The 24629-nt window shown below is 42.1% G+C and overlaps 2 protein-coding genes across 2 annotated transcripts in view; both read left to right on the top strand.

Annotated features, from left to right (window-relative positions):
• The first annotated feature begins 5255 nt into the window (after positions 1-5255).
• Positions 5256-24629, top strand: part of LOC143776450 (E3 ubiquitin-protein ligase RNF14-like) — a 44213-nt gene continuing 24839 nt past the window's right edge. Inside the window, exons 1-3 of the mRNA XM_077265861.1 lie at positions 5256-5355; positions 14185-14345; positions 17737-17888. Of these exons, the coding sequence (XP_077121976.1) occupies positions 14192-14345; positions 17737-17888 (306 nt within the window). The 5' untranslated portion in view covers positions 5256-5355; positions 14185-14191. The remainder of the gene's footprint in view (positions 5356-14184; positions 14346-17736; positions 17889-24629) is intronic.
• Positions 5281-24629, top strand: part of LOC143776448 (E3 ubiquitin-protein ligase RNF14-like) — a 97474-nt gene continuing 78125 nt past the window's right edge. Inside the window, exon 1 of the mRNA XM_077265857.1 lies at positions 5281-5355. The gene's annotated coding sequence lies outside the window, so the exon portion shown is untranslated. The remainder of the gene's footprint in view (positions 5356-24629) is intronic.

Below are 24629 nucleotides of genomic sequence, written 5' to 3'. Positions count from 1 at the left end.
TGGACGCGCTCATTTTGAAATGGGCGCGTGTCCAGCCTCCCGTGACGTCACGGCTTGTGATTGGTTGCGCCGCGATCAACCAATCACAAGCCGGGAGGCTGGACGCGCTCATTTTGAAATGGGCGCGTGTCCAGCCTCCCGGCTTGTGATTGGTTGACCGCGACGCAACCAATCACAAGCCGTGACGTCACGGGAGGCTGGACACGCGCCCTTTTTAAAATGAGCGCGTTTCCAGCCTCCCGTGACGTCACGGCTTGTGATTGGTTAATGGCGGCCATGTTGCCGGGACGCGGACCAATCACAGCAAGCCGTGACGTATTTTCGTCACGGCTTGCTGTGATTGGTCCGCGGCCCGGCAACATGGCCGCCCTGACCAATCACAAGCCGGGACTTCGCGTAACCATGTAAAAGCGGGAATTTTAAACAAACAACGCTGCCGGTTCCTGCGCTGAGGTCCCGGCTGCGTCGGACAGGTGAGTATAGCGATATTTTTTATTTTAATTCTCTATTTTACACATTTTAACATTAATGTTGTTCCGATACCCGATACCACAAGAGTATCGGAATCCCGGTATCGGAATTCCGATACAGCAAGTATCGGCCGATACCCGATACTTGCAGCATCGGAATGCTCAACACTAATCACTGGCCTATCTTAGAGATTTTGGAAATACAATCAGAACTTCAGTAGGTCACAGATGTTTAACTCGCATAACAACTTATGTACAGCAATGATCCAATATACAGTAGTGTTCAAAATAATAACAGTCTAATATGACTAACCAGATTACTGTTTTGGGTATAAATTATATTATACATGTCAAACAATTCACCAGTTGGTGCAGAAGATTCTAAGAAAACCAATACTCAGCATTCATGATCTGCAATATTTGAGTCGGTGTATTATAATAATTAATTGAAAGGGGGTGTTCAAAATAATAGCAGCGTGGAGTTCAATTAGTGAGGTCAGTCATTCTGTGAAGAAACAGGTGTGAATCAGGTGGCCATTATTTAAGGGTGAAGCCAGGACATGTTGTACATGCATTTTTCCTTGAAAGCCTGAGAAAAGAGTTGTTTGAGACAGCTTAGAAGAACAGCGTACTTTGATTAAAAAGTTGACTGGAGAGGATAAAACTTATAAAGAAGTGCAGACAATGATAGGCTGTTCAGCTATAATGATCTCCAATGCTCTAAAATGGAAAGCCAAACCGGAGAGACGTGGAAGGAAACAGAAGACTACCATTCAAATGGAGGGAAGAATAGCCAGAATGGCAAATGCTCAGCCAGTGATCAACTCCAGGATGATCAAATACAGTCTCAAGATACCTGTGAGTACGGTGACAGTTAGAAGATGCCTGCGTGAAGCTAATGTCTTAGCAAGACGTCCCCGCAAAGTCCCACTGTTAAAAAAAGACATGTACTGAAGTGGATACAATTTTCCAAAGAACACATCAACTGGCCTAAAGAGAAATGGAGAAACATTTTATGGACTGGTGAAAGTAAAATTGTTCTTTTTGGGTTCAAGGGCCGCATACAGTTCGTTAGACGACCTCAAAACTCTGCATTGAAGACAGTGAAGCATGGTGGTGCAAGCATCATGATATGGACATGTTTCTCTTCCTATGGTGCCTGACCCATTTACCGCATACCAGGGATCATGGACCAGTTTGCATATATTAATATACTGGAAGAGGTCATGTTGCCTTACACTGAAGAGGATATGCCTTTAAAATGGGTATTTCAACAAGAGTGTGAGGTTACATTAAAAATCCTGTTTCTGAGGCAAATGCCAAAAAATTGTGAGATGTAGTCCAACCACCCTGGGCTGGAATAACCGTTGATTGGTGTCAGAATTTGGTTGACTCTATGCAACATAGATGTGAAGCAGTTGTAAAAAACTGTGGGCATACAACTAAATATTAGGTTAGTGATTCACAGGAATGCTAAATCCACAAAAAAAGCGCATATTGTGAGTTTGTAAAGACAAATGCAGACACTGCTATTTTTTAGAACAGCCCAACGTTCATTTTTTATTTTCTGTAAAGTACTTAAAAATAATATACATTTCTCTTCTTGTTTTGAATTAGAAAACATTGTGCAATGTTCCCAATGCATAGAAATAAAAACTAGTATAAAGATTTTGTAATTAACTCATGTTTTTGAACACACTGCTGTTATTTTGAACACTACTGTACATCCATAATTTGGGTGTATGTAATTTTATTATTTCTTTATGATATTTAACTCAAATAAAATCTATATTTTATTCACACATCCCTTTCGTCCCCCCCCCTTCCCTTCCTATTAATATACATAAGACCACCTATCCTCATTTGCCTGAAATTACAAATGCACAGAGCATCAAACAGCAATTGTAGATATACACCACTCAATTGAAATAAACATGATAATGGTATATGTAGCGTTGGCGTCCCTGCACAATTCCCATTCTACCCCGATTCCATTCTATCCTCTGCCTGGCAGGGATGCCGACTAACTCACTGTCCCGATCCTTGGCCCGCTCTTCCTCCTGCTGCGGCCTCCCGGGGTCTGTGCACGTCTAGAAAATACCTGGGCACTGCGCTTAGGGTGCGCGCTCTCGATCTGTTAAAGAGACAGTGCTCATTGTCCTAAAGTCCCCAGCCAATGGCTGGGAGACACTTATTATTTAAGGCATCTCCACCTGTTGGGAGGTGCCTGAACAGCGTGTTCACTCTGCTTGTCTGCATGCTTGCTAGGTCTTAGGTCCCCTGTTCTAGTATACCTGTCTGTCAACACTTCAATACTCTGTTCCCTGTAACTGCTACCACTGACATTCCTTTGGCCGAGACTCTCACTAAAGGCGTTTCTAAAATTTTGGAGGACACCAAGGTCACATTAGTGAAGTCTTTGGAATGGATGAAGAGACACGCAGACAAGAGGCATTTAGATTTGCCGCTGTTTCATCCTGGGGACAAGGTTTGGCTTTCTTCGAAGTTTGCCATCTCAAGCTACCTTTGTAAAGGTTGGGTCCTCGCTTTATCCATTCTTTCGAGGTTTTCAAACAGATTAATGCCACTTTCCTAAAGCTCAAGCTCCTGGCCTCTTTACGGATCTCCAATTCATTCCATGTATCTCTCCTCAAGCTTATCATCTCTTATCATCCCTTATCTCTTATCAGCTCCTTCTTCAAGGACCCGGGTACCACTCCTGCTCCTTTCAGCTCTGAAGATGTTTTCGAGGTAGAGAATATTCTGGTCACAAAAAGGGTAAGAGGACAAACCTTTTTTCTTCTGGATTGGAAGGGGTTTGTTCCTGAGTAGAGGTAGTGGGAGCCCAAGGAGAACATACATGCCCCTTTCCTTACCGCCCTGGCCCTCGGCCCATGCTTCTGCTGGTGCAGCCTCCCAAAGTCTGCGCACACTTGTCGGAACCCCGGGCACTGCACTTAGGGTGCGCTCCCGGTCTCTTTAAGAGACAATGTGCACTGTCCTAAAGTGTCTTCAGCCAATGGCTGGGAGACACGTATTATTTAAGGCACTTCCATCTTTTGGAAGGTGCCTGAGCAATGTGTTCACTCTGCTTGTCTGCATGCTTGCTAATTCTCAGGTCCCCTGTTCTGTACCTGTCTGCAACTGCCGCGCCTGCATCTGACATGCCTGCCAGCACCGGCCGTGCCTTACTGTATGCCAGCTGTACGTGCCTGCTCCTGCTGTGTCTTGACACACAGATATACTCACCAACGGCTGCCAGACGACACTAATTCTGCCATAGGCAAAAGATTTAAATGATGACACAGCATGCTCAGCGGTGACTGGATCCTCTCACTGACTTCCTAATTGTGCATTGCGTGGTGATTGGATCCTCTCGTCGTTCTTCTTTCAATAAGGTCGTACTTAAATTGCGAATGGCAGCCTCTTTAGCACATATAAACTGCAGGAATATTTAAAATCACGGATAGTGCTTTTTTTCTGCCAGATGCTACACACGGCAGAGAAAATCACCAAGTTTTTCGGACTGTCCATAAATTTAAAGATGATTGGCAACCCAGCTTATTGGGCTCCTTGCTATAGTTTTGATAAACTCACTGTTTTAGCAACAGGAGATTATCATTACAAGGACAAGTAAACCTGCAGCCATGTAGTTATCTATATTCATGAGCTCTGTATAACCCCTCCCATACCACTAATTGACAATTTTCTGCCTATGCACAGTGTACACAAAGCTGTCAATCAATGAGGTAAGGCATTAGTGGTATTCCTGTTGGAAGATGTTCTCACCTATTCATGGGAACTACCACTGATCTTTATATTGGGGCACTAATAGAATGTAGCACATTCATTTAGTGCTATGGGATTGCGAAATCAGCAGTGCAATAGCAAATAAATGGAGCAGTGATTGAGCATGCACACTGCCACTCCACTCTAATAGGGATAAGGCTATGTGCACATGTTGCGGATTTGCTGCTGCAGATCTGCAGCTGTTTTCCATGCGTTGTACAGTACCATGTAAACGTATAGAAAACTAAATCCGCAGTGCACATGCTACAGAAAGAAAACGTGCGGAAACACAGCTGTGTTTTTTCCGCAGCATGTCAATTCTTTGTGCGGATTCCGCAGCGGTTTACATCTTCTCAATAGGAATCCGCAGGTGTAAAACTGCAGGTGGAATCCGCACAAAAAACGCACAAAAACCACGGTAAATCTGCTGCAAATCTGCGGGTAATCCGCAGTGTGGTTTACTTGCGGATTTTGCAAAAACAGTGCGGAAAAATCCGCACATCAATCCGCAATGTGTGCACATAGCCTAAAAGTGCCCTGTTCTTCAGATCGGTGGGGTCTGAGATGTTAGAGCCCCACCCATCTAGACATTATTATCTAACCTGTGAATAGGTGACAATTTTTTCCAACCTGTATACCCTTTAAGGATAAAGAAACAGCAAACATACAAAATGGGAAGTGCTGAAAATCAAACACGATTTTCAGAACGAAAAATTCTGTCGTTGTTAAAGTCTATATCTATCTATCTATCTATCTATATCTATATCTATACAGGGGTGAATAATTATTCCCACTTTCTTTATTTCATAATGTCTTTTTCCTAAATGTGTGTCTCAACAAGTAACACGGCTAGTGACTCGCGTCCTGTTGTAATCTGTAGTAATACATATCACTGTCGCCTTAAGCCTTAGCCAGCCTTTGGTCACGTGCTCTTAGTTGGGCTTCGCCCTGTGGATCGCTGTTAGAGCTCTCTAACGTAAAGCCTCTTCTGTACAGTTCACAGTCTGCCTCCCTATTGAGACACACGAACACTTCAAGACATTGTGTGACAGGTTAAAGGGAAATCTGACATCTACGAGGGCAGCAATAAAGAACGGTGAGTAGCTAATTAGCAGAAGACTATACTCTCTGAATATTTTTTTAAAAATGTTATAAAAATAAAGCTGAATTATTAATGAAAAGTTATGTAAAATGTTTGTACTTTGCATTTCAGTTGTTCATCATTTTTCAAATCTTTGCATTATGTAATGGAAGGAGAATATAAATTGGCTGATATGTCAGAGCAAACGATCTAGACAGGCGACACTTGTGCTGTGGTTTAGCTCAAGGGGATGAGTTAATACAACTGTAATAAAATGTGACTTGTGACAGCTATTAGGCCAGCCTCCTATTCACTGATACCAGGAAAAGGAGCAGTATGAAGAGAATTACAATATCAATATTACTACATTTCCACATAAAATGCCAAGTGCCTAAAGGTACCTTCACACTAAGCGACGCTGCAGCGATACAGACAACGATGCCGATCGCTGCAGCGCCCTGTTTCATCGTTGTGTGGTCGCTGGAGAGCTGTCACACAGACGGCTCTCCAGCGACCAACGATGCCGAGGTCCCCGGGTAACCAGGGTAAACATCGGGTTACTAAGCGCAGGGCCGCGCTTAGTAACCCGATGTTTACCCTGGTTACCATTGTAAAAGTAAAAAAAAAAACACACATACTCACATTCCGGTGCCCGGCGTCCGCTTCCCTGCACTCCTCCTGCATCCTGTGTCAGCGCCGAACATCTCCGGCATCTCCCACAGAGCAGAGCGGTGACGTCACCGCTCTGCTTTACGGCCGGCACTTACACAGGATGCAGGAGGAGTGCAGGGAAGCGGACGCCGGGCACCAGAATGTGAGTATGTGTGGTTTTTTTTTACTTTTACAATGGTAACCAGGGTAAACATCGGGTTACTAAGCACGGCCCTGCGCTTAGTAACCAGATATTTACCCTGGTTACCACTGTAAAACATTGCTGACATCGTTGCTTTTGCTGTCAAACACGACGATACACGCCGATCTGACGACCAAATAAAGTTCTGGACTTCTAGCTCCGACCAGCGATATCACAGCAGGATCCAGATCGCTACTGCGTGTCAAACACAACGATATCGCTATCCAGGACACTGCAACGTCACGGATCGCTAGCGTTATCGTTGGAAAGTCGCCTAGTGTGAAGGTACCTTAAGACAAAGAATGGATTGGAAATATATCCTGTACTCTTTGCTTATTATTTTGACAGAATTCTGACGCATTTTAGTAAGCATATCTTGCAAAGTGCTTTAAAGACATGCTTAGTTTATTTGTGAAACACATCCAATTTTTTCCTAGATTTGCAATTGATGAAAAAAATATTATGGTATGACTAAGACAACTTAAAGGGAACCTGTCACCCCGTTTTTTCCGTATGAGATAAAAATACTGTTAAATAGGGCCTGAGCTGTGCATTACAATAGTGTATTTTGTGGACCCCGATTCCCCACCTATGCTGCCGAAATACGTTACCAAAGTAGTCGTTTTCGCCTGTCAATCAGGCTGGTCTGGTCAGATGGGCGTGGTGTCTTCCCCCAGATCTTGCTTATTTTTCCGTTGGTGGCGTAGTGGTTTGCGCATGCCCAAGTCCAGAATCCACTGCACAGGGGAGGGAAAAGAGCGCGATCTGCGCTATTCCCCTGGTGATCGGTGGAGGCGGCCATCTTCCTGTGGCCGCGTGTGCGCAGATGGAGCGCTCTGCTGCCCGGGGTTTCAGGAAAATGGCCGCGGGATGCCGCACGTGCACAGATGGAGATCGCGGCGGCCATTTTCCTGAAGCAGAGATGCGAACTCTGGCGAAAGCTGGCTTCTCAGTGTTTCACTTAGGTGATTTGCATGTACAGTTGGGAAAATAAGTATTTGATATACTGCCAATTTTGCAAGTTTTCCCACCTACAAAGAATGGAGAGGTCTATAATTTGTATCGTAGGTAAACTTCTACTGTGAGAGACAGAATCTAAAAATAAAAACCAGAAAATCACATTGTATTATTTTTAATTAATTAAATAGAATTTTATTGCATGAAATAAGTATTTGATCACCTACCAGCCAGAAAGAATTCTGGCTCTCACAGACTTGTTAGTTTTTCCTTAAGGGCTTGTTTCCATTTGCGAGAAACACGTCCGTATCTCGCATGTGGAAACCAAGCTCTGGTGCCGGCACTTGGGAGCGGAGCGTGCGGCCACATAGGAACACATGGAGCCGCACGCTCCGCTCTGGAGTGCCGGCTCCACAGCTTGGTTTCCACATGCGAGATACGGACGTGTGCCTCGCATGTGGAAATGAGCCCTAAGAAGAAAACTCTGCACTCATTACTTGTACTAATTGCACCTGTTTAAACTAATCACTTGTATAAAAGATAGCTGTCCGCGCAGTTAATCACATTTCAACCTCTCCACCATGGCCAAGACCAAAGAGCTGTCTAAGGATACCAGAAACAAAATTGTAGACCTGCACAAGGATGAGATGAGCTACAGGACAATAGGCAAGCAGTTTGGTGAGAAGGCAATAACTTAGCGGAATTATTAGAAAATGGAATCCAAATGGTAACGTTTCTCTTTGTGGAGCATAACAAGTCAAACCTGGCATGCCAAGGTGAGGAGACGTTTAAGCCTTGCAATGCTCCTCTGGGAAATATGCAAATTGTCTCTTCAGAAAGACAGAGAACTAGAACTCTAGTGCCACCTATAGGAAGAAGGAATCCTAAAAGTAAATATTGACCCTTTAACGAGCCTTGTCACATGACTTAGGATAAAAACCAAAACAAAAATCTCAATATGCAGACACTGTGTTTCGGGGTGCTGCCCCTCATCAGTGCAAAGTGTGAGATCTGGTTTGGCTGGGTGAGAGGCGTTTGTACGGAATCCAAGGGGTAATGTGTCTCCTTGTGGAGATTTACATGTCAAGCCCGACATGCCAAGGAGCACGGCATGTGCACGGCCCCATAGAATAACATTGGTCCGATTGTGACCCAATGTTTTATCACATAGCACTAGGATCGAATACGCTGTCATGGGCACCAAGACTTAGAGAGCTTACTTAGTGTGAATCTTGCCTCGAGGTAAATACCTTTGAGAAGGCCTGAAAAGATGTAGTAAAGAAACATAAAGCTGGAATGGGCGTTATGATTTTTATGTCCAGAAGTTACATCATATTCCTATGACGATCTTCATGGACATTGTACTATTTTACATTCGGTTAATTAGTAATGTGGCCCACTTAGGGCCTTAGGGCTCTGTTGTTTCTTATGCAATTTAATAAATAAAATAAAAAAACTGGAAAGGGCTAGAAAAAAAGCAGTGAGTCAAAACCGAAATCTAGGTAATTCCTATAACTTGCAACTGTACATTATTTACATTTAATTTAATTTGCAATCTGCACTATGTTTTTATAATATTATTCATAAATTTAGGATAGAAGTTTACAGAAGTTTTCATCACGGAATGATTCCATTTTAGAGCTTGCTCACACACTGCTTTTTTGCCACTGTTTTTTTCATGCATAGCCTTAGATATATAAGTCTAGAAAACCACCAATAGCGCATTCCAAGTCCATTATTATTCAATGGCAGCCAGTGCCAATGCTTTGTCACTGGGCGTTATGCTCTTTGGTACCAGTTTATTTATAAAGAGGTTGTTCTATTTTACAAATCATTATCTCCGAGGTTGAAGCGGTATGATCACTGTGTATGTGTCTTATCCGCCTGTCACTTGTTACTAAGCAACTAACCTGCGGAACTGGTTTTTACTTCCTTAGGTTATTACGTGTGGAAGGCTTATGTAATACAGTGAAATACTGTATTGTCAGTGAATATACAATTCCCAGTAGCAAATGTGTGTATAGTGCACCAGATAAATGGCCAGGATAACAGATATGCATCTCTGCACATGTTCAGACAAAACATGTCGGAAAGCAACAGGATGCAGTTTAATATTTTTTTCTGCTTTTTTTTATCTTATGTTATTTTTTATGATAATATTTTGTTATTTAAAACACCTTCCTGCCGACTCTCCTCATCTCACTGTTTCAGGAAATAGTTGAATTCCCCATAAAACAATGATGGTGGAGTATCTTTTCTTAGCAGACTGCATTTTGTGTTCCTCTGGTATTCCTCCTGGAAATTTAGGATGAAATTGACAACTACAAGCATGTAATCAGTAGTAATATTCAATTTTAATATACTATTACTATCAGCAATTTGCAACAACAGCATTTCAAGGTTAATGCATTTATTTTACATGTGCCGCTTTTTAATTCTGAAACAAGGTTAGCGGTACACAAATTGTATACAGCACATCCATACTGATGTTATACCTGTAACCTGCTAAGGTTACACAATCTCAAATTAAAGAGGTTTTTCACCAATTTGATATTGAGATAGGTTACCAATATCAGATTGGTGGGTGACCCCACACCAAACACCATAGATGTTTGAAGTGCCAGTGGGTTTGCCAGATGGTAGACACACACTGATCTGATATTGATGACCTATCCCAAGGAAAGGCCATTACTATCAAACTGGTGAAAGTCCCCTTGAGGCCATGTGCACACGTTAAATATTTTTCGCGTTTTTTCGCTATAAAAACGCGAAAAAACGCTTACATATGCCTCCTATTATACAGTGTATTCCGCATTTCTTGTGCAAATGTTGCATTTTTTTCCGCAAAAAAATCGCATCGCGGAAAAATAAGCAACATGTTCATTAAATTTGCGGAATTGCGGGGATTCCGCACACCTAGGAAAGCATTGATCTGCTTACTTCCCGCACGGGGCTGTGCACACCATGCGGGAAGTCAGCAGATTATGTGCGGTTGGTACCCAGGGTGGAGGAGAGGAGACTCTCCTCCACGGACTGGGCACCATATAATTGGTAAAAAAAAAGAATTAAAATAAAAAATACTCATATACTCACCTTCGATGGCCCCCGGAGTCTTCCCGCCTCAGCGGTGCATGCTGCCGCTTCCGTTCCTATAGATGATGTGTGTGAAGGACCTGCGATGACGTCGCGGTCACGTGACCGCGACGTCATCGCAGGTCCTGCACACATCATCTATAGGAACGGAAGCCGCTGAGGAGATCAGCTGTCTGCAGAGGGTGAGTATAACCATTTTTTTATTTGTATTTTTTTATTATTTTTAACATGATATCTTTTTACTATTGATGCTGCATAGGCAGCATCAATAGTAAAAAGTTGGTCACACTTGTCAAACACTATGTTTGACAAGTGTGACCAACCTGTCAGTCAGTTTTCCAAGCGATGCTACAGATCGCTTGGAAAACTTTAGCATTCTGCAAGCTAATTACGCTTGCAAAATGCTAAAAAAAAACATGAAAAAAACGGGAAAAAAACGCAAAACAAAAAAGGCGGATTTTTTGCAGAAAATTTCCGGTTTTCTTCAGGAAATTTCTGCAAGAAATCCTGACGTGTGCACATACCCTGAAACTACACTCTTCAACATTGAAATTGTAACAGCAGGAAGGCAAAGTCGTGGAATTATGGCAATCACAGAGTCTATAAACATGTTAATGATATGTAAATGATGAAAAAATGAAACCCCCCCCCAAAAAAAAGTCAATTTATAAAATATCTAGTATGAGTGTCGCATACAGAAACACATGCATTTCTATGCCTAGGCATACTGAGGTTATTAATGGCTGTCTGAAGAATGAAGGTCTACCCTTTTCAACAATGAGTCCTGGTTGTGTCTTAAACACAATGATAGCCGGAGATTCATCTGGAGACAATGTAGGCAATACCATGAGTGAACAAAACAATTTTCCTACACTTGGCATTATGATATGGGGTTGCACATTTCAGGTTCAATAACAGCTCAGTGTTACATTGATTTGGGTCGTCTTCTCCAACGTAGGGGCCGAGAAACAGCGGCACTTGTCGTCCCTCTGTTGTCCATGGGCTGAGTAGTCTCTAGGAGCCCGCTGGCTGGGGTTTCGGGAGTTAATGTGACATGCACAGCCTCTGAGTCTTTAGCTTTTGCAGCACGGCCTATTCTGGGAAAACGATGCTCAGTCTATTATTAAGTCTCTTAACAGGAATCAGGGGCTCTGCACTGATATCGTGGGTACCATGGGTCACAGTCTCTGCACGGGCCACTGTCTCTGCACGGGCCACTGTCTCTGCACGGGCCACTGTCTCTGCACGGGTGTCAAGGCGCCCCTCTCCAGTCACAGCAGAGTCTGCTTTCATGTACTCACAAGATGCAGTCTTTCTGGGCAATCTCCCTGCATTTGTCCTCTGACCGTGAGCCCTCTCTCCTCCCCGGAGCGCAGCTGCCAACTGCCCTGACCGCTGCACACACTGCTCTGCCACTTGTGCGTGCGCCTTTCCCACTCTCTGCCCGGCTTCCTTCCTGTCCCAGTCTCTAAGTCTGCCCCCCGGGGAACCTGTAGCACAGCTGAATGGTTCCAGGCACGGAGCAGAGAAGGTAACCGCCCCCGGACTCTTCTTGTGTTCCACCTCCTTACATATATATATATATATATATATATATATATATATATATATATATATATATATATATATATATATATATACACACACACACATTGCTCAGTGTTGATGTTGTACTGTAGCTCCAAGAAGGACCGTGAAATGCTCTCATGGGTATGGTGAGACTTATCCTTCTTGGTGTTGCAATTTCAGTGTTCAGAAGTGTATAATCCCTGTATACAGCATTTGATAGCCCAAAACCTGATAATCCGGCCCTTACTTTCAAGACAGCAATACCGTGTTGAACTTCACAAAGATATAAAAACAAGACTAGGAAGAAATAATCAGTCTCTTCTTATTAAGTAGGAAAAAACAAAATATACCAGGTTTTCACATTTTGATGAAATCACACGTATCCTTAATTTGGCTCTGTCTGGTCACATTTGTAAGGAATTCTTGCTCCTTACCTTTATTTTCTCTCCCATCAATTTTTGGGTTATTGCTTTCACGTAAGATCCTCCCATCACTTTTGCTAATTGCTGATTTTAAAGTCCGTGTAAAAATGCTAGCAGTTTTAAGTATGTTTTTATGGAATTCTTTATATACAGTACAGAGCAAAAGTTTGGACACCTCATTTAAAGATTTTTCTGTATTTTCATGACTATGAAAATTGTAAATTCACACTGAAGGCATCAAAACTGTGAATTAACACATGTGGAATTATATACTTAACAAAAAAGTGTGAGACAACTGAAAATATGTCTTATATTCTAGGTTCTACTAAGTAGCCACCTTTTGCTTTGATGACTGCTTTGCACACTCTTGGCATTCTCTTGATGAGCTTCAAGAGGTAATCACCGTAAATGGTCTTCCAACAATCTTGAAGGAGTTCCCAGAGATGCCTAGCACTTGATGGCCCTTTTGCCTTCACTCTGCTGTCCAGCTCACCCCAAACCATCTCGATTGGGCTCAGGTCTGGTGACTGTGGAGGCCAGGTCATCTGGCATAGCACCCCATCACTCTCCTTCTTGGTCAAATAGCTCTTACACAGCCTGGAGGTGTGTTCGGGGTCATTGTCCTGTTGAAAAATAAATGATGGTCCAACTAAACGCAAACCGGATGGAATAGCATGCTGCTGCAAGATGCTGTGGTAGCCATGCTGGTTCAGTATGCCTTCAATTTTGAATAAATCCCCAACAGTGTCACCAGCAAAGCACCCCCACACCATCACACCTCCTCCTCCATGCTTCACGGTGGGAACTAGGCATGTAGAGTCCATCCTTTCACCTTTTCTGCGTCGCACAAAGACACAGTGGTTGGAACCAAAGATCTCAAATTTGGACTCATCAGACCAAAGCACAAATTTCCACTGGTCTAATGTCCATTCCTTGTGTTCTTTAGCCTAAACAAGTCTCTTCTGCTTGTTGCCTGTCTTTAGCAGTGGTTTCCTAGCAGCTATTTTACCATGAAGGCCTGCTGCACAAAGTCTCCTCTTAACAGTTGTTGTAGAGATGTGTCTGCTGCTAGAACTCTGTGTGGCATTGCCTGGTCTCAAATCTGAGCTGCTGTTAACCTGCGATTTCTGAGGCTGGTGGCTCGGGTAAACTTATCCTCAGAAGCAGAGATGACTCTTGGTCTTCCTTTACTGGGGCGGTCCTCATGTGAGCCAGTTTCTTTGTAGCGCTTGATGGTTTTTGCAACTGCACTTGGGGACACATTCAAAGTTTTCCCAATTTTTCGGACTGACTAACCTTCATTTCTTAAAGTAATGATGGCCACTCAATTTTCTTTACTTAGCTGCTTTTTTCTTGCCATAATACAAATTCTAACAGTCTATTCAGTAGGACTATCAGCTGTGTATCCACCAGACTTCTGCTCAACACAGCTGATGGTCCCAACCCCATTTATAAGGCAAGAAATCCCACTTATTAAACCTGACAGGGCACATCTGTGAAGTGAAAACCATTTCTGGGGACTACCTCTTGAAGCTCATCACTTTTTTGTTAAGTATATAATTCCACATGGGTTAATTAATAGATTTGATGCCATCAGTGTGAATTTACAATTTTCATAGTCATGAAAATACAGGAATATCTTTAAATGAGAAGGTGTGTCCAAACTTTTGGTCTGTACTGTATCTTTTTAATTTTGTTTAGTATTTAATACAATATTGAGGGGCCATTTACCCAGAAGTCTTCAAAGTTCTATTGGAAACCCAAAATGATAAGTTACATTTATGCTCATTTTCATATTTGACAATATGCTACTAGCATTTTAGAACAAAATGAATGCTACTAAAATACTCCTAAACACTAAATCTGGTCTAATGAAGGATGACCTTAATAAAATCTATTACAAATGTATTTTTTTTTATTATAGAAATGTGTTTTTTTTTATTGCAACAGATAACCAATGTCAAGAGAAGACCGAGAGGCACAAGAGGATGAACTATTAGCCCTTACCAGTATATACCCTGAACATGAATTTAGGAGGATCGACGCTGCTCTTGAAGGGCAAATTCAAATATGTCTAGAGATACCATCAGATTTTTTAGTATATATAAAAAGTGAGTAAGAAATGTGAAATAGCTTTTCATGTAAAGTCTACAATTAGAGAGCAATGAAAGCCTGGTAGTGAAATAATTCGGCAGCACTGAGTTGTAAACTCTTTGTTCTGAACAAGCTTGCTATCGGATTCTCAGTCAAGACCCCCTTCGAAAGACATTCCATATCTATCAGCCAAATGATTATTTGGTCTTTAGCTAGCTTCTCCCATACACAGGAATGCTTGGCTGATCGCTCCTGTGTTCTCCGAGAGGGTAGCTGCTAGACTCCACCAAAAGGCATGGGATCTGCCATTGGTAATCCAATGTGCTGGTCATTTTCTTCCCTGACACCATCTGTACAGGGAGATTCAGAAGGCCCCATACACGTTAAACTGTTAGAATAAACTCACTCAATTAGAGAAATAGTGTTAAGCCAAAAATACAAATAAATATTAAAATACCTGAAGGTGTTCATATCTTCTTTGCTCCCAACTTTCCCAATACCTTCAATGATCTGCAACAGATCTACTGTACCACAATGTCTCTAATATCACTCACAATGCCTCTAATATCACTCACAATGCATCTAATATCACTCACATTGTCTCTAATATCACTCACAATTCCACTTACATCACTCACAATGCCACTTATATCACTCACAATGCCTCTAACATCACTCACAATGCCTCTTATATCACTCACAATGCCTCTAATATCACTCACAATGCCTCTTATATCACTCACAATGCCTCTAATATCACTCACAATTCCTCTAATATCACTCACAATGCCTCTAATATCACTCACAATGCCTCTAATATCACTCACAATGCCTCTAATATCACTCACAATGCCACTTACATCACTCACAATGCCTCTAATATCACTCCCAATGCCTCGAATATCACTCACAATGCCTCTAATATCACTCACAATTCCTCTAATATCACTCACAATGCCTCTAATATCACTCACAATGCCTCCAATATCACTCACAATGCCACATATATCACTCACAATGCCTCTAATATCACTCACAATGCCTCCAATATCACTCACAATGCCACTCATATCACTCACAATGCCTCTAATATCACTCACAATGCCACTTACATCACTCACAATGCCTCTAATATCACTCCCAATGCCTCGAATATCACTCACAATGCCTCCAATATCACTCACAATGCCACATATATCACTCACAATGCCACATATATCACTCACAATGCCTCCAGTATCACTCACAATGCCTCTAATATCACTAACAATGCCTCCAATATCACTCACAATGCCACTTAGATCACTCACAATGCCTCTAATATCACTCACAATGCCTCTAATATCACTCACAATGACACATATATCACTCACAATGCCACATATATCACTCACAATGCCTCTAATATCACTCACAATGCCTCTAATATCACTCACAATGCCTCTAATATCACTCTCAATGCCACTTATATCACTCACAATGGCACTTTTGATGGTCACGAAGTTTGATATGACTGTGACAATACCTTATGCCAGCCGCTAGGTTCCTCATCTTGCATAACCCTAGCCAGCACTTACCTCCTGTAGACGAGAATTATTCTGTTTGAAGTGTTGCTTTTGCGTCCACATGTTAGGACGAAAGTACATGTATCGTGTGCCTGGTGCTAATGATTAGAGAGACAGCTGTCCCACCAAGGACAACATCTGCAAAGAGTTTGTATGTTCTCTCTGTGTTTGTGTGGGTTTCCTCCGGGTTCCTCCCACATTCCAAAGACATACTGATAGGGAATTTAGATTGAGGGCCCCATTGGGGACAGTAATGATGATGTCTGTAAAGCGCTGCGGAATATGTTAGCGCTATATAAAAATAAAGATTGTTATTATTATTAACTAAGATTTAACATGTGTATTGAAACGAAGAGTATAAAAATAGTAACTAATGTGAGGCAGTGACCGATGTCACAGGTAGGGGTTACTGTGTGCTCTCCCCAGGTTGTGCATGGAGACAGATGAAGGCCATAGGAGTGCATGGCAGTCACGGGCGGTGGCTGCAATACAGACTAGAAAAAATAAAAGTAAGTGTTAGTCTTAGACATGCTGGTGTCCAAGGCAGATGTTGGGAAACCTGCTCTGGGATATTGTGCTGTGAAACAGATTGCAGGATGGTAGTCGTGCAGTTTGTTTAATTTCAGGCCGGGGTTTTCCTTGTGGCTGAAGGCCACAGGTTTCTTTGGTAAAAGCCCCTCAGTAAAGGGTTTTGGGTGTCAGGTGTAATGTCATTGTGAGACTGGTGTTTGGAGAGTGCAGAGTAGGAGGCACCACTGAGCGCTGGCTGTGTGTGAAGTGACACAAGCAAGCGAAGCAGAACAGTCAAGGCAGCCGAAAGGTCTGGCACCCACAGCGTACACAGCGGTGCAGGCACCCACAGCGTACACAGCGGTGCAGACGCCCACGTCAACTGGTTAAAGGAAGATATGGTTCCCGGGTTGGATCTGGAGGATATCATGGACTGTGTTGTGATGTGAGTAAAGAGACATTAACATGGCAGTGCATTCGCCCATGGTAACTGGTCAAAGGGAGGTCCAGCGTGTTTAGTGACTGTAGTCTAAAGGATGCTATGTAATATGTAGTGCTGTGAAATGGACACTATTATTATATGCACTTGTGTGTGAATTGTACATTTAATGCCGTGAAGTAACACATTAAAGAGATCTTGTGTTGGAACTTTGTGGGTCACTGCCTCCTCACTGCACAAGTGTGCTACTGCTGCTTTACACTAAGTATTGATAAGTGCACGGTCAGATGTGTGATGGTTGTATAATTTAAGGCTATGTTCACACGTTGTGTTTCTGCTGCATTTTTTAATGCAAATTTTAAGCTGTGTTTTACAGCACCAGCAAAAGCTATGAAATTTCCAAAATCTCATGCACACACATTGGTTTTGACTGAATTGGAAAACTGCAGCATGTCACTTCTTTCAGCGTATTTGCAGCATTTTGTTACCATAGAAAACAATGAATAAGTGCAAAAAATGCAGGTATCAGGGTTTCCTGCATTTTTTGTGCAAAAACCTAAGGACGTTGCATAATATTTTTTAGAGGGTCACTAAACTTTATCAGCATGCACAACAGACAACAAAAAAAGCAGCAAAAAAATGCACAGCAAAACCTGCTAATGGTAAGCAGCTTCTTTACTGCCAAGAGAGCAGGTTTTCCCTGCAGAAAAAAAGCACAGCAAAAAAGCGACGTGTGAACATAGCCTAAAAGAGGATGTTTTGTGACATAAATAAGTATATATCTTTGTTTTGTATAAGCCATATAGATTATATTTAAGAAAATGAATGAAATATTCTGTCATATATTCTATAATTTAAATGCTAAATATTATTTTGTTGTTATATTTTCTGCAGGCAACAGTGCAACAAACTCTCTTGTGGACAACTTTGAGAACGCTGTGTCCTTTCTGCCACCCATTGTGCTGAACTTTGAACTTCCCCCAGATTACCCATCCGCTGCGCCCCCGAACTTTACACTAAGTTGCAAGTGGCTTTCACCAAGACAGGTTACTTTTCATTTATTATACTAACAGGCTGTTTATATGAAGGGGTGGTCTCTTAGGCCTCTTGTAAAGCAGAGTTTCTATAGAAGAATACATCCATAATTCATTTTTTTTTAAAAAAGTACTCGGATTGTTGGGAGAAAAATAGTCACAAATAACAACACAGACGTGGCATGCCCCATTATTTGTAACTTTTTTTATGCCAAAAAAATGTTATATACTCTCTATTAGATCACACAAAACATATTTTTCTGCTGTTTAAATCACATGAGATCTGCTGGTGAATTAATTCATTCGCTGGCTGGTGAATGGTGATGGCATTACTGCAAGTGCCTGCTGAATCCAGTAGGTGTGTATCACTGATTTTGGTATTTTTGAGAAATTCAAGTCCCTTGGCAACTTTACATTTACCCCAGACAACCTTTTTACATGAACCCCTACAATGATGATATCAGCAGCTGACACGAGGGGCTCATATTACTTGTGTATATGCAGCTAAATTCTGTAGTGCTGCCCTACTATCTCCCAATAACATAATAAGAAATCATTCACCCCCAGTTTACAATCACAGATTAACCCCCTCCACCATTATATTTTATTTTATATTTTATTATAATAAATCAATAAAATAATCATTTCATAAATGGATAAGTAATCGCACACTCCTGTTACATAGTGTTATAATAGATCCCGCGCTCGGAAATCACCACCCTCTCCCAACCACATGTTTCAGAGCACTGGTGTCTGCCACTGTGCCGCACACACTGACAGCAGCGCCCAATAATCTTTGCGTTGTCAGTCAGAAGAGTTCTTCACACTATCCAGTCTCAGGCAGTGCATCACATGCTAGTACATGGCCTCACAAAACCCATTCATACAAAAAAGACACCAAACACTTTTAATGTGGATAAAAAATGGCCGTGTAGTTTATTTAGGGTTACATAAGTTAAATAAATACCAATAAATATACTCATCTCTTAAAACCAAAGTTCCATACTTCTCTAGTAAACCAATCCACCCATACATGGGTGATTTTCCCACCAGGCCAGGTCTCAACGAGACATGGCCCCCCCCACCACCACACAGCCATCTTTCAATAATCGACTGCAGGTCAAGGTTAAAAATGTCCAAGCCGATATCCGATAAATGAACTAGATCACGCCTATAAAGTCCTGGTAAAAAACCTTCTAAATCGGAATGCCTAAAAAAGAACCCTGAAATCAAAGGAAAAAATTTCTCCATCGATTTGTTCACTCTTTTGCGTATTTTCTCCAAGAAAGAAAAACGGTTAATATGCCATAATAGTCTGGGAACGATCTCGGAAAAAACAAAAGACGTATGAGGCAAAATTTGCCTAAAACCGATAATATCTGATCTCATAGTAGCTAACAAGTCCACGGTCCTGATTTTTCCGAGATCATTACCATAGACATGAAAAATAATTAAATCGGGAGAAGGGTATTCTCCTAGCCATTTTTTAACTTGAGCAACCAGGGAAAACCATTTTAAACCTCGAACTCCAAGCCACCAAACCTGAATAACTGAAGGATTAAAAGATAAGTTCTCTGTGTAAATTCGCTGACTAACCCTCTTCCGGGCCCAGAAGACAAAAGAATGTCCGACTATCCAGATAACTAACGGACCTAAAAGAAAATCGATAATTAATAATCATAAAGGTCATGTCTGATATACAGTTTGAATCTTTTGGAGTTCCATCTACCCAATTCCTTTATTCCAGACTCAGAAAGTCCGGCCCTAGAGGCCTCAGTAGCCGCTCCGATTCTAAAAGAATGGGAAGTAATTTTCAAATGTTTTAAATTCAAAAAAGTCAGACACTTCTTCAGGATAAAATTAAATTGGAATACAGTGACCGGTGATAAGTCCCTATGAATAAACAATGGGCCTTGACTTAAAGGTCTAGTTTGAAACCAAATAGACAGCCTATGTACTGGGCAGATGGCCGGATCAGAGACTGCATTAATTTTCAACCTAGCACCTCTGCCTAACTGATCCGTCTTTGATGTCCTAATAAAAAGGATTAAAAAGGCTTCATGAATTTGAATATCGGATAAAATGAGTCCTGAAGGTTTAGATTTTTTAGCAGACACTACTTCGCCAATCCGCAGTGCACCGAAAAATGATAAAGAAAAAATAGCGCTAAATAATAGCGCCTCTTCAGAATTCAAACAGACGTGAATGAGACTAGAGCATAAATCTTTGAGCAGCAATAGAGATATAGGTCTTCTAGTATCAGGCATAAAATTAGACTTTTTGAGGCCCTTCAAAAACTGTTTCACCGGAAATAGATTGGTTAAAGGAATGCTACCTGAAAGTTTCAGGAAAAAAGAAACTCCCGCAAGGCATTTCGCTATTGCGGAGTACGACAGACCCCTCTGGGCCATGTCAGCAGCAAATTGGAGCGCTGCCATAGGGTTCGAAACCAAAGGATCAAAATAATTTAACTCGCAAAAATTATTCCAGTTACGCCATGCGGCTGAATAATCAGCCCATGATCTTTCGGATAATGAATTTTTAATAAAATGCGGTATTAAAGTGTAATCACGTCCCAGATTGAAGGGGATAAGAGGGTTGCTTCTGAGTCCGCACTGGGAACCTGCAGAAAAAAATTTGACCACTGACGATTAAGCAAAGAGTCCGTTAAACTTATAAGCTTACTCTGACCCAGCTTAGCCTTCAGCCATATATTATTTTTTAGGCATAGAAAAACCAATTGTCTCAATATTTTGGCTACAAGTGTATTCTTAGAAGATAAAGTATTAATGGCAAAAACCACCGCCTGGTTAGAGGAAAGAAATAAAATTCTGGAATTCTGCATTAGAGACCCGCAAGTGTAAATTCCGGCAAAAATAGAAAAAATTTCTAGGACTGTAAAATTAGAAACGAACCGCTCAGACACCCAATTCGCTGGCCAATGGAAATAAATCCAATGGGAAGCAAAAAGGATACTACCGCCGAGATGCTTGTCAACAGAAAAGAGAAACGGGAAAGAATCAGCTGACACAAATGATGCTTGCCACAAGGATCTACCGTTATGCTCTGATAAAAAGGAGAGCCATATTCTGGCATCTTCTTTTAGTGCAGAGCAAATCCTAATATGAGAGTGGGGTGAAGATACACCTTTCGTGGCATCATATAAACTTCTACAAAACGCCCGCCCAATTGGAATAACCCGAACTGCAAAATTCAACAATCCTAACAAGGATTGAATTTCTTTAAGAGTAACCTTCTCTTTTGACAAAAAATTAGATAAAGCAGAGCGAAGTTTAAAATTTTTTTCCACCGGAAGTCGAGATTCCATTTTTTCCGAATCCAGAGTAATTCCCAAAAACTCAATGGATCGAGAAGAACCAACCGTCTTTTCATGGGCGATAGGGATACCGAAGAATTCGCACATATGAATACATTTATTAAGGGCGTCCTCACATGTAGAGGAGCCACAGGGGCCAACAAATAAAAAATCGTCTAGATAATGGAGGATACCTGCATCTTTACAATTAGTTTGCAAGACCCAATGAAGAAAAGAGGAAAAACTTTCAAAATAGAAGCAGGACAAGGAAAAACCCATGGGCAAGCACTTATCATAAAAGAAACAATCATCAAAATAAAAACCTAACGAATTAAAACCGGATTGGTGGACGGGGAGGAGTCTAAACGCCGACTTAATATCCGACTTGGACATCAATGCATTGCAGCCGAATTTCCTAAGGATCTCCAATGCAGAATCAAATGAAGAGTAAGATACTGAAATTAAGGACTTATCCACCTCATCGTTCAGAGATGAACCCAATGGGTGGGATAAGTGATGAATTAGTCTAAATGAGCCCTCCTCTTTCTTCGGAACTATACCCAAAGGAGATGTACGAAAGTTAGGGAACGGAGGTGTTTCAAAAGGGCCTGCGACTCTGCCTAACTGGATTTCATTAAAAAAAATTTCCCTAGCGACCTCCGGGTTGGCATTCAAAGAAGGTAAATTAGAAGCAATCAAACAGCCCTCCCCTTTAAACTGTGGCACAAAAAATCCTTCAGAAAAACCAGAAAACAACAAATCACTGATCTCCTGATCTGGAAATCTGCTTAACCATGGGGACATGTTTGCTAGAATCACTGGTGTCTGTGCTTTTTGTAATGGGCTCCTTGGCAGAGGGCTGCTGAGCTGCTTGTTTCCTGAAACATTTGGCCACAGGGTGTGAGTTGCCACAGAATGAACATTCGTGGCGGAATCTGCAATTGCTATTCCACTTGCAAAAGGAATCATTGAAGGCGAAACAAACGCCACGTTTCAAAGTGCTAGAGGGGGTCTGCCTAGGATTATTATGTCTTTGTGGAAGCATAAGGTTAATCCACAAATCAATATCCTTCACTCCCCAATGGAGCTCAGGATGAACTGACAATTTGTGCCTGAAAGCCTCATCGTAATTCAGCCAGGCGAACCCGCCAAAATTCCGATAGGCTTCCAGTATGATATCTAAGTGTTGAAATAATTTGCTGCAGAGATGGGGGGATTTTTCACCCTGTACTGCAGCAAAAATGGCAAATGCTTGTACCCAATTGTTAAAGGATTTAGAATTTGTGCGTTTAAATTCGTCTGACTCATTTTTATCATCCTTCTTATCTGATCTAACAAGCTGATCCTTTCTAGGTAGTAGGGAAAAAATATCAACATATTGATTATTCCAAATGAGCTCTTTAACAGCAGAGCTCAAATGGAATCCCAAAGGAGATAGCTCGCATGTCAGAGCTTCTTTAAATGTGTTAATAGGAATAGTGTTAGCGGGTAATGCGCTAGAAACCGCAGCGCTAGGCACATCTGATGTGCGTGCAGTAGAAGGAATAACTTCCTTCAAGGTGTCAGCTAACACTTTCCTTATTAAACTTGTGAGCTGTGAATGAGGGACAGACATAGATAGGTTATTAGTCTCACCCCTCGATGAATGATGTTCGGTCCTTGGATCTCTGCAGCAGCTGGAGCTCGAGCCCTCCAAGTTAGGCAAGCTCACATGGGAAGCTGCTGCGAGCGGCGATTCCTCCTCTTCTTCCGACTGGGACGTCACCAGATCTTCCCGGATGATGGCGTGTAACCCCGATGATGAAGCTGCTGCCGCTGCGGGAGCCGCTGGCACCGCAGCGCTTTTACGGCCGCGGTGAGATGCGGGCCTCCCGTCCGGAACAGCTGATGAGGACGGAGCTCTATCCTGAAGCTGGTTGCGGAAGTCTCGCGCTGGGCTGCGAGACTTTCGAGGAGGGCGGCGCCGCGACTTTCCCCTCACTTCCTGTCTGGTGCGGCTAAAGGCAGGCGGCGACGCTGAAGGGGAATACGGGACCCTCTGTCTCTGAAGCCGCACCGAAGCAGGAGATGCCGGCGGGACCGAGGATGCTTGACACGGCGGCTGGAGGGGAGCTTGACACGGCGGCTGGAGGGGAACTTGACCCGGCGGCTGGCTGGAAGTTTGACACGGCGGCTGGAAGGAAGCTTCTGGAGGATGAGGGACCGACTCAGCTGCCGCCGAAAGAGGTTCTATAGCCAGGCAGCGCTGAAGCCAGTCCACTCCACCCTCGGCACCGGCTCTGGTCAGGAGCTGTTGAAGGAGACTCTCCATCTTCAAGGTACTTCTTCTTCTTTTCTTCTTTCTCCGACAGAATGATAAAAACCCTAAACACCAGGGTTTATATAATATAAATCAGGCGCCAAACATACCAACAGCCAATAAAAAATGGCTAAAAAAGGGCGCCAGTAAACTAGAAAAAACTGGATAAAACCAGAATCTAACATCCACAGCTGACTGGCCTGACCTTTAGGTGACCTCTCAGTAAAGAAGCCAAATAACTCAAATAGGGTTTATGAGGCCATGAGACCCCCGCTGCATTTTTTTGTGCTTACGCGGGGGGGCTAACATTACACATTTGCACATTACGTGTGCACATATACATAGTACAAACGCATACCGATGAATATAAAAAATATATAACACATGCATACCCACAATGACATTTTTGTGATGCACTTCTTCAGACGATTTTTTTGCTCTTTCATGCATATATGTAGAAGGCAATACGTTTTAAATTTTAGATAAGCCTCACCACACGAGGTTTTGCTTTTTTACTAAACCAGCTGCTTTTTTATGTGCCATTATGCCATGAAAAAAAAAAAATACTAAGTGACCTATTACTGCCAAACTAGAGAGTTTTGACATAAAAAAGAAGTTAAAAGGGAAAATTATGGAAACAATAATAGTTTAGCATAACTCCTTCCTTAAATTTGAATCCATTAAATGCATAAAATAGTGCAATTGTGGGCAGGTATACTAGAAGGTAATCCTAGTTATACACACTCCTCAACATTAAAATTGCAACTACAAAGGAGAGAAGTCATGGTTTTATGAAAATCACAGGATGTATATACATGTTAATTATATGCTTAACGGAAGGACGGGATAAACACTAGTTGATCCCCACTACAACTAAAGACAGATGGGATAGACAAACAAGGGGAACTCTTATTTTGAGTAGACTCAGAGATGTAACACAGATGTCCTCCAAACACCAAAGAGGAAGATAGCTGACTGCTAAAGCTCCAAGCTTAAACAGGGGGAAACTGAAGTATCACAGGCGATTCCCAGCAGCAGTCTGGGAGTCTATTAACACCCTGGTCCAGATGTGTCAATTAGAGCTGGAGAAAGATTGCCACTCGGTCAAAGAGTCAGAAGGGTTAAGAAGGTGTCTGCA

The sequence above is a fragment of the Ranitomeya variabilis genome, chromosome 5 (genome assembly GCF_051348905.1).
Source record: "Ranitomeya variabilis isolate aRanVar5 chromosome 5, aRanVar5.hap1, whole genome shotgun sequence".
In the NCBI taxonomy this organism is placed as follows: Eukaryota; Metazoa; Chordata; class Amphibia; order Anura; family Dendrobatidae; genus Ranitomeya; species Ranitomeya variabilis.
This window is presented reverse-complemented; position numbering and strand designations above follow the sequence as displayed.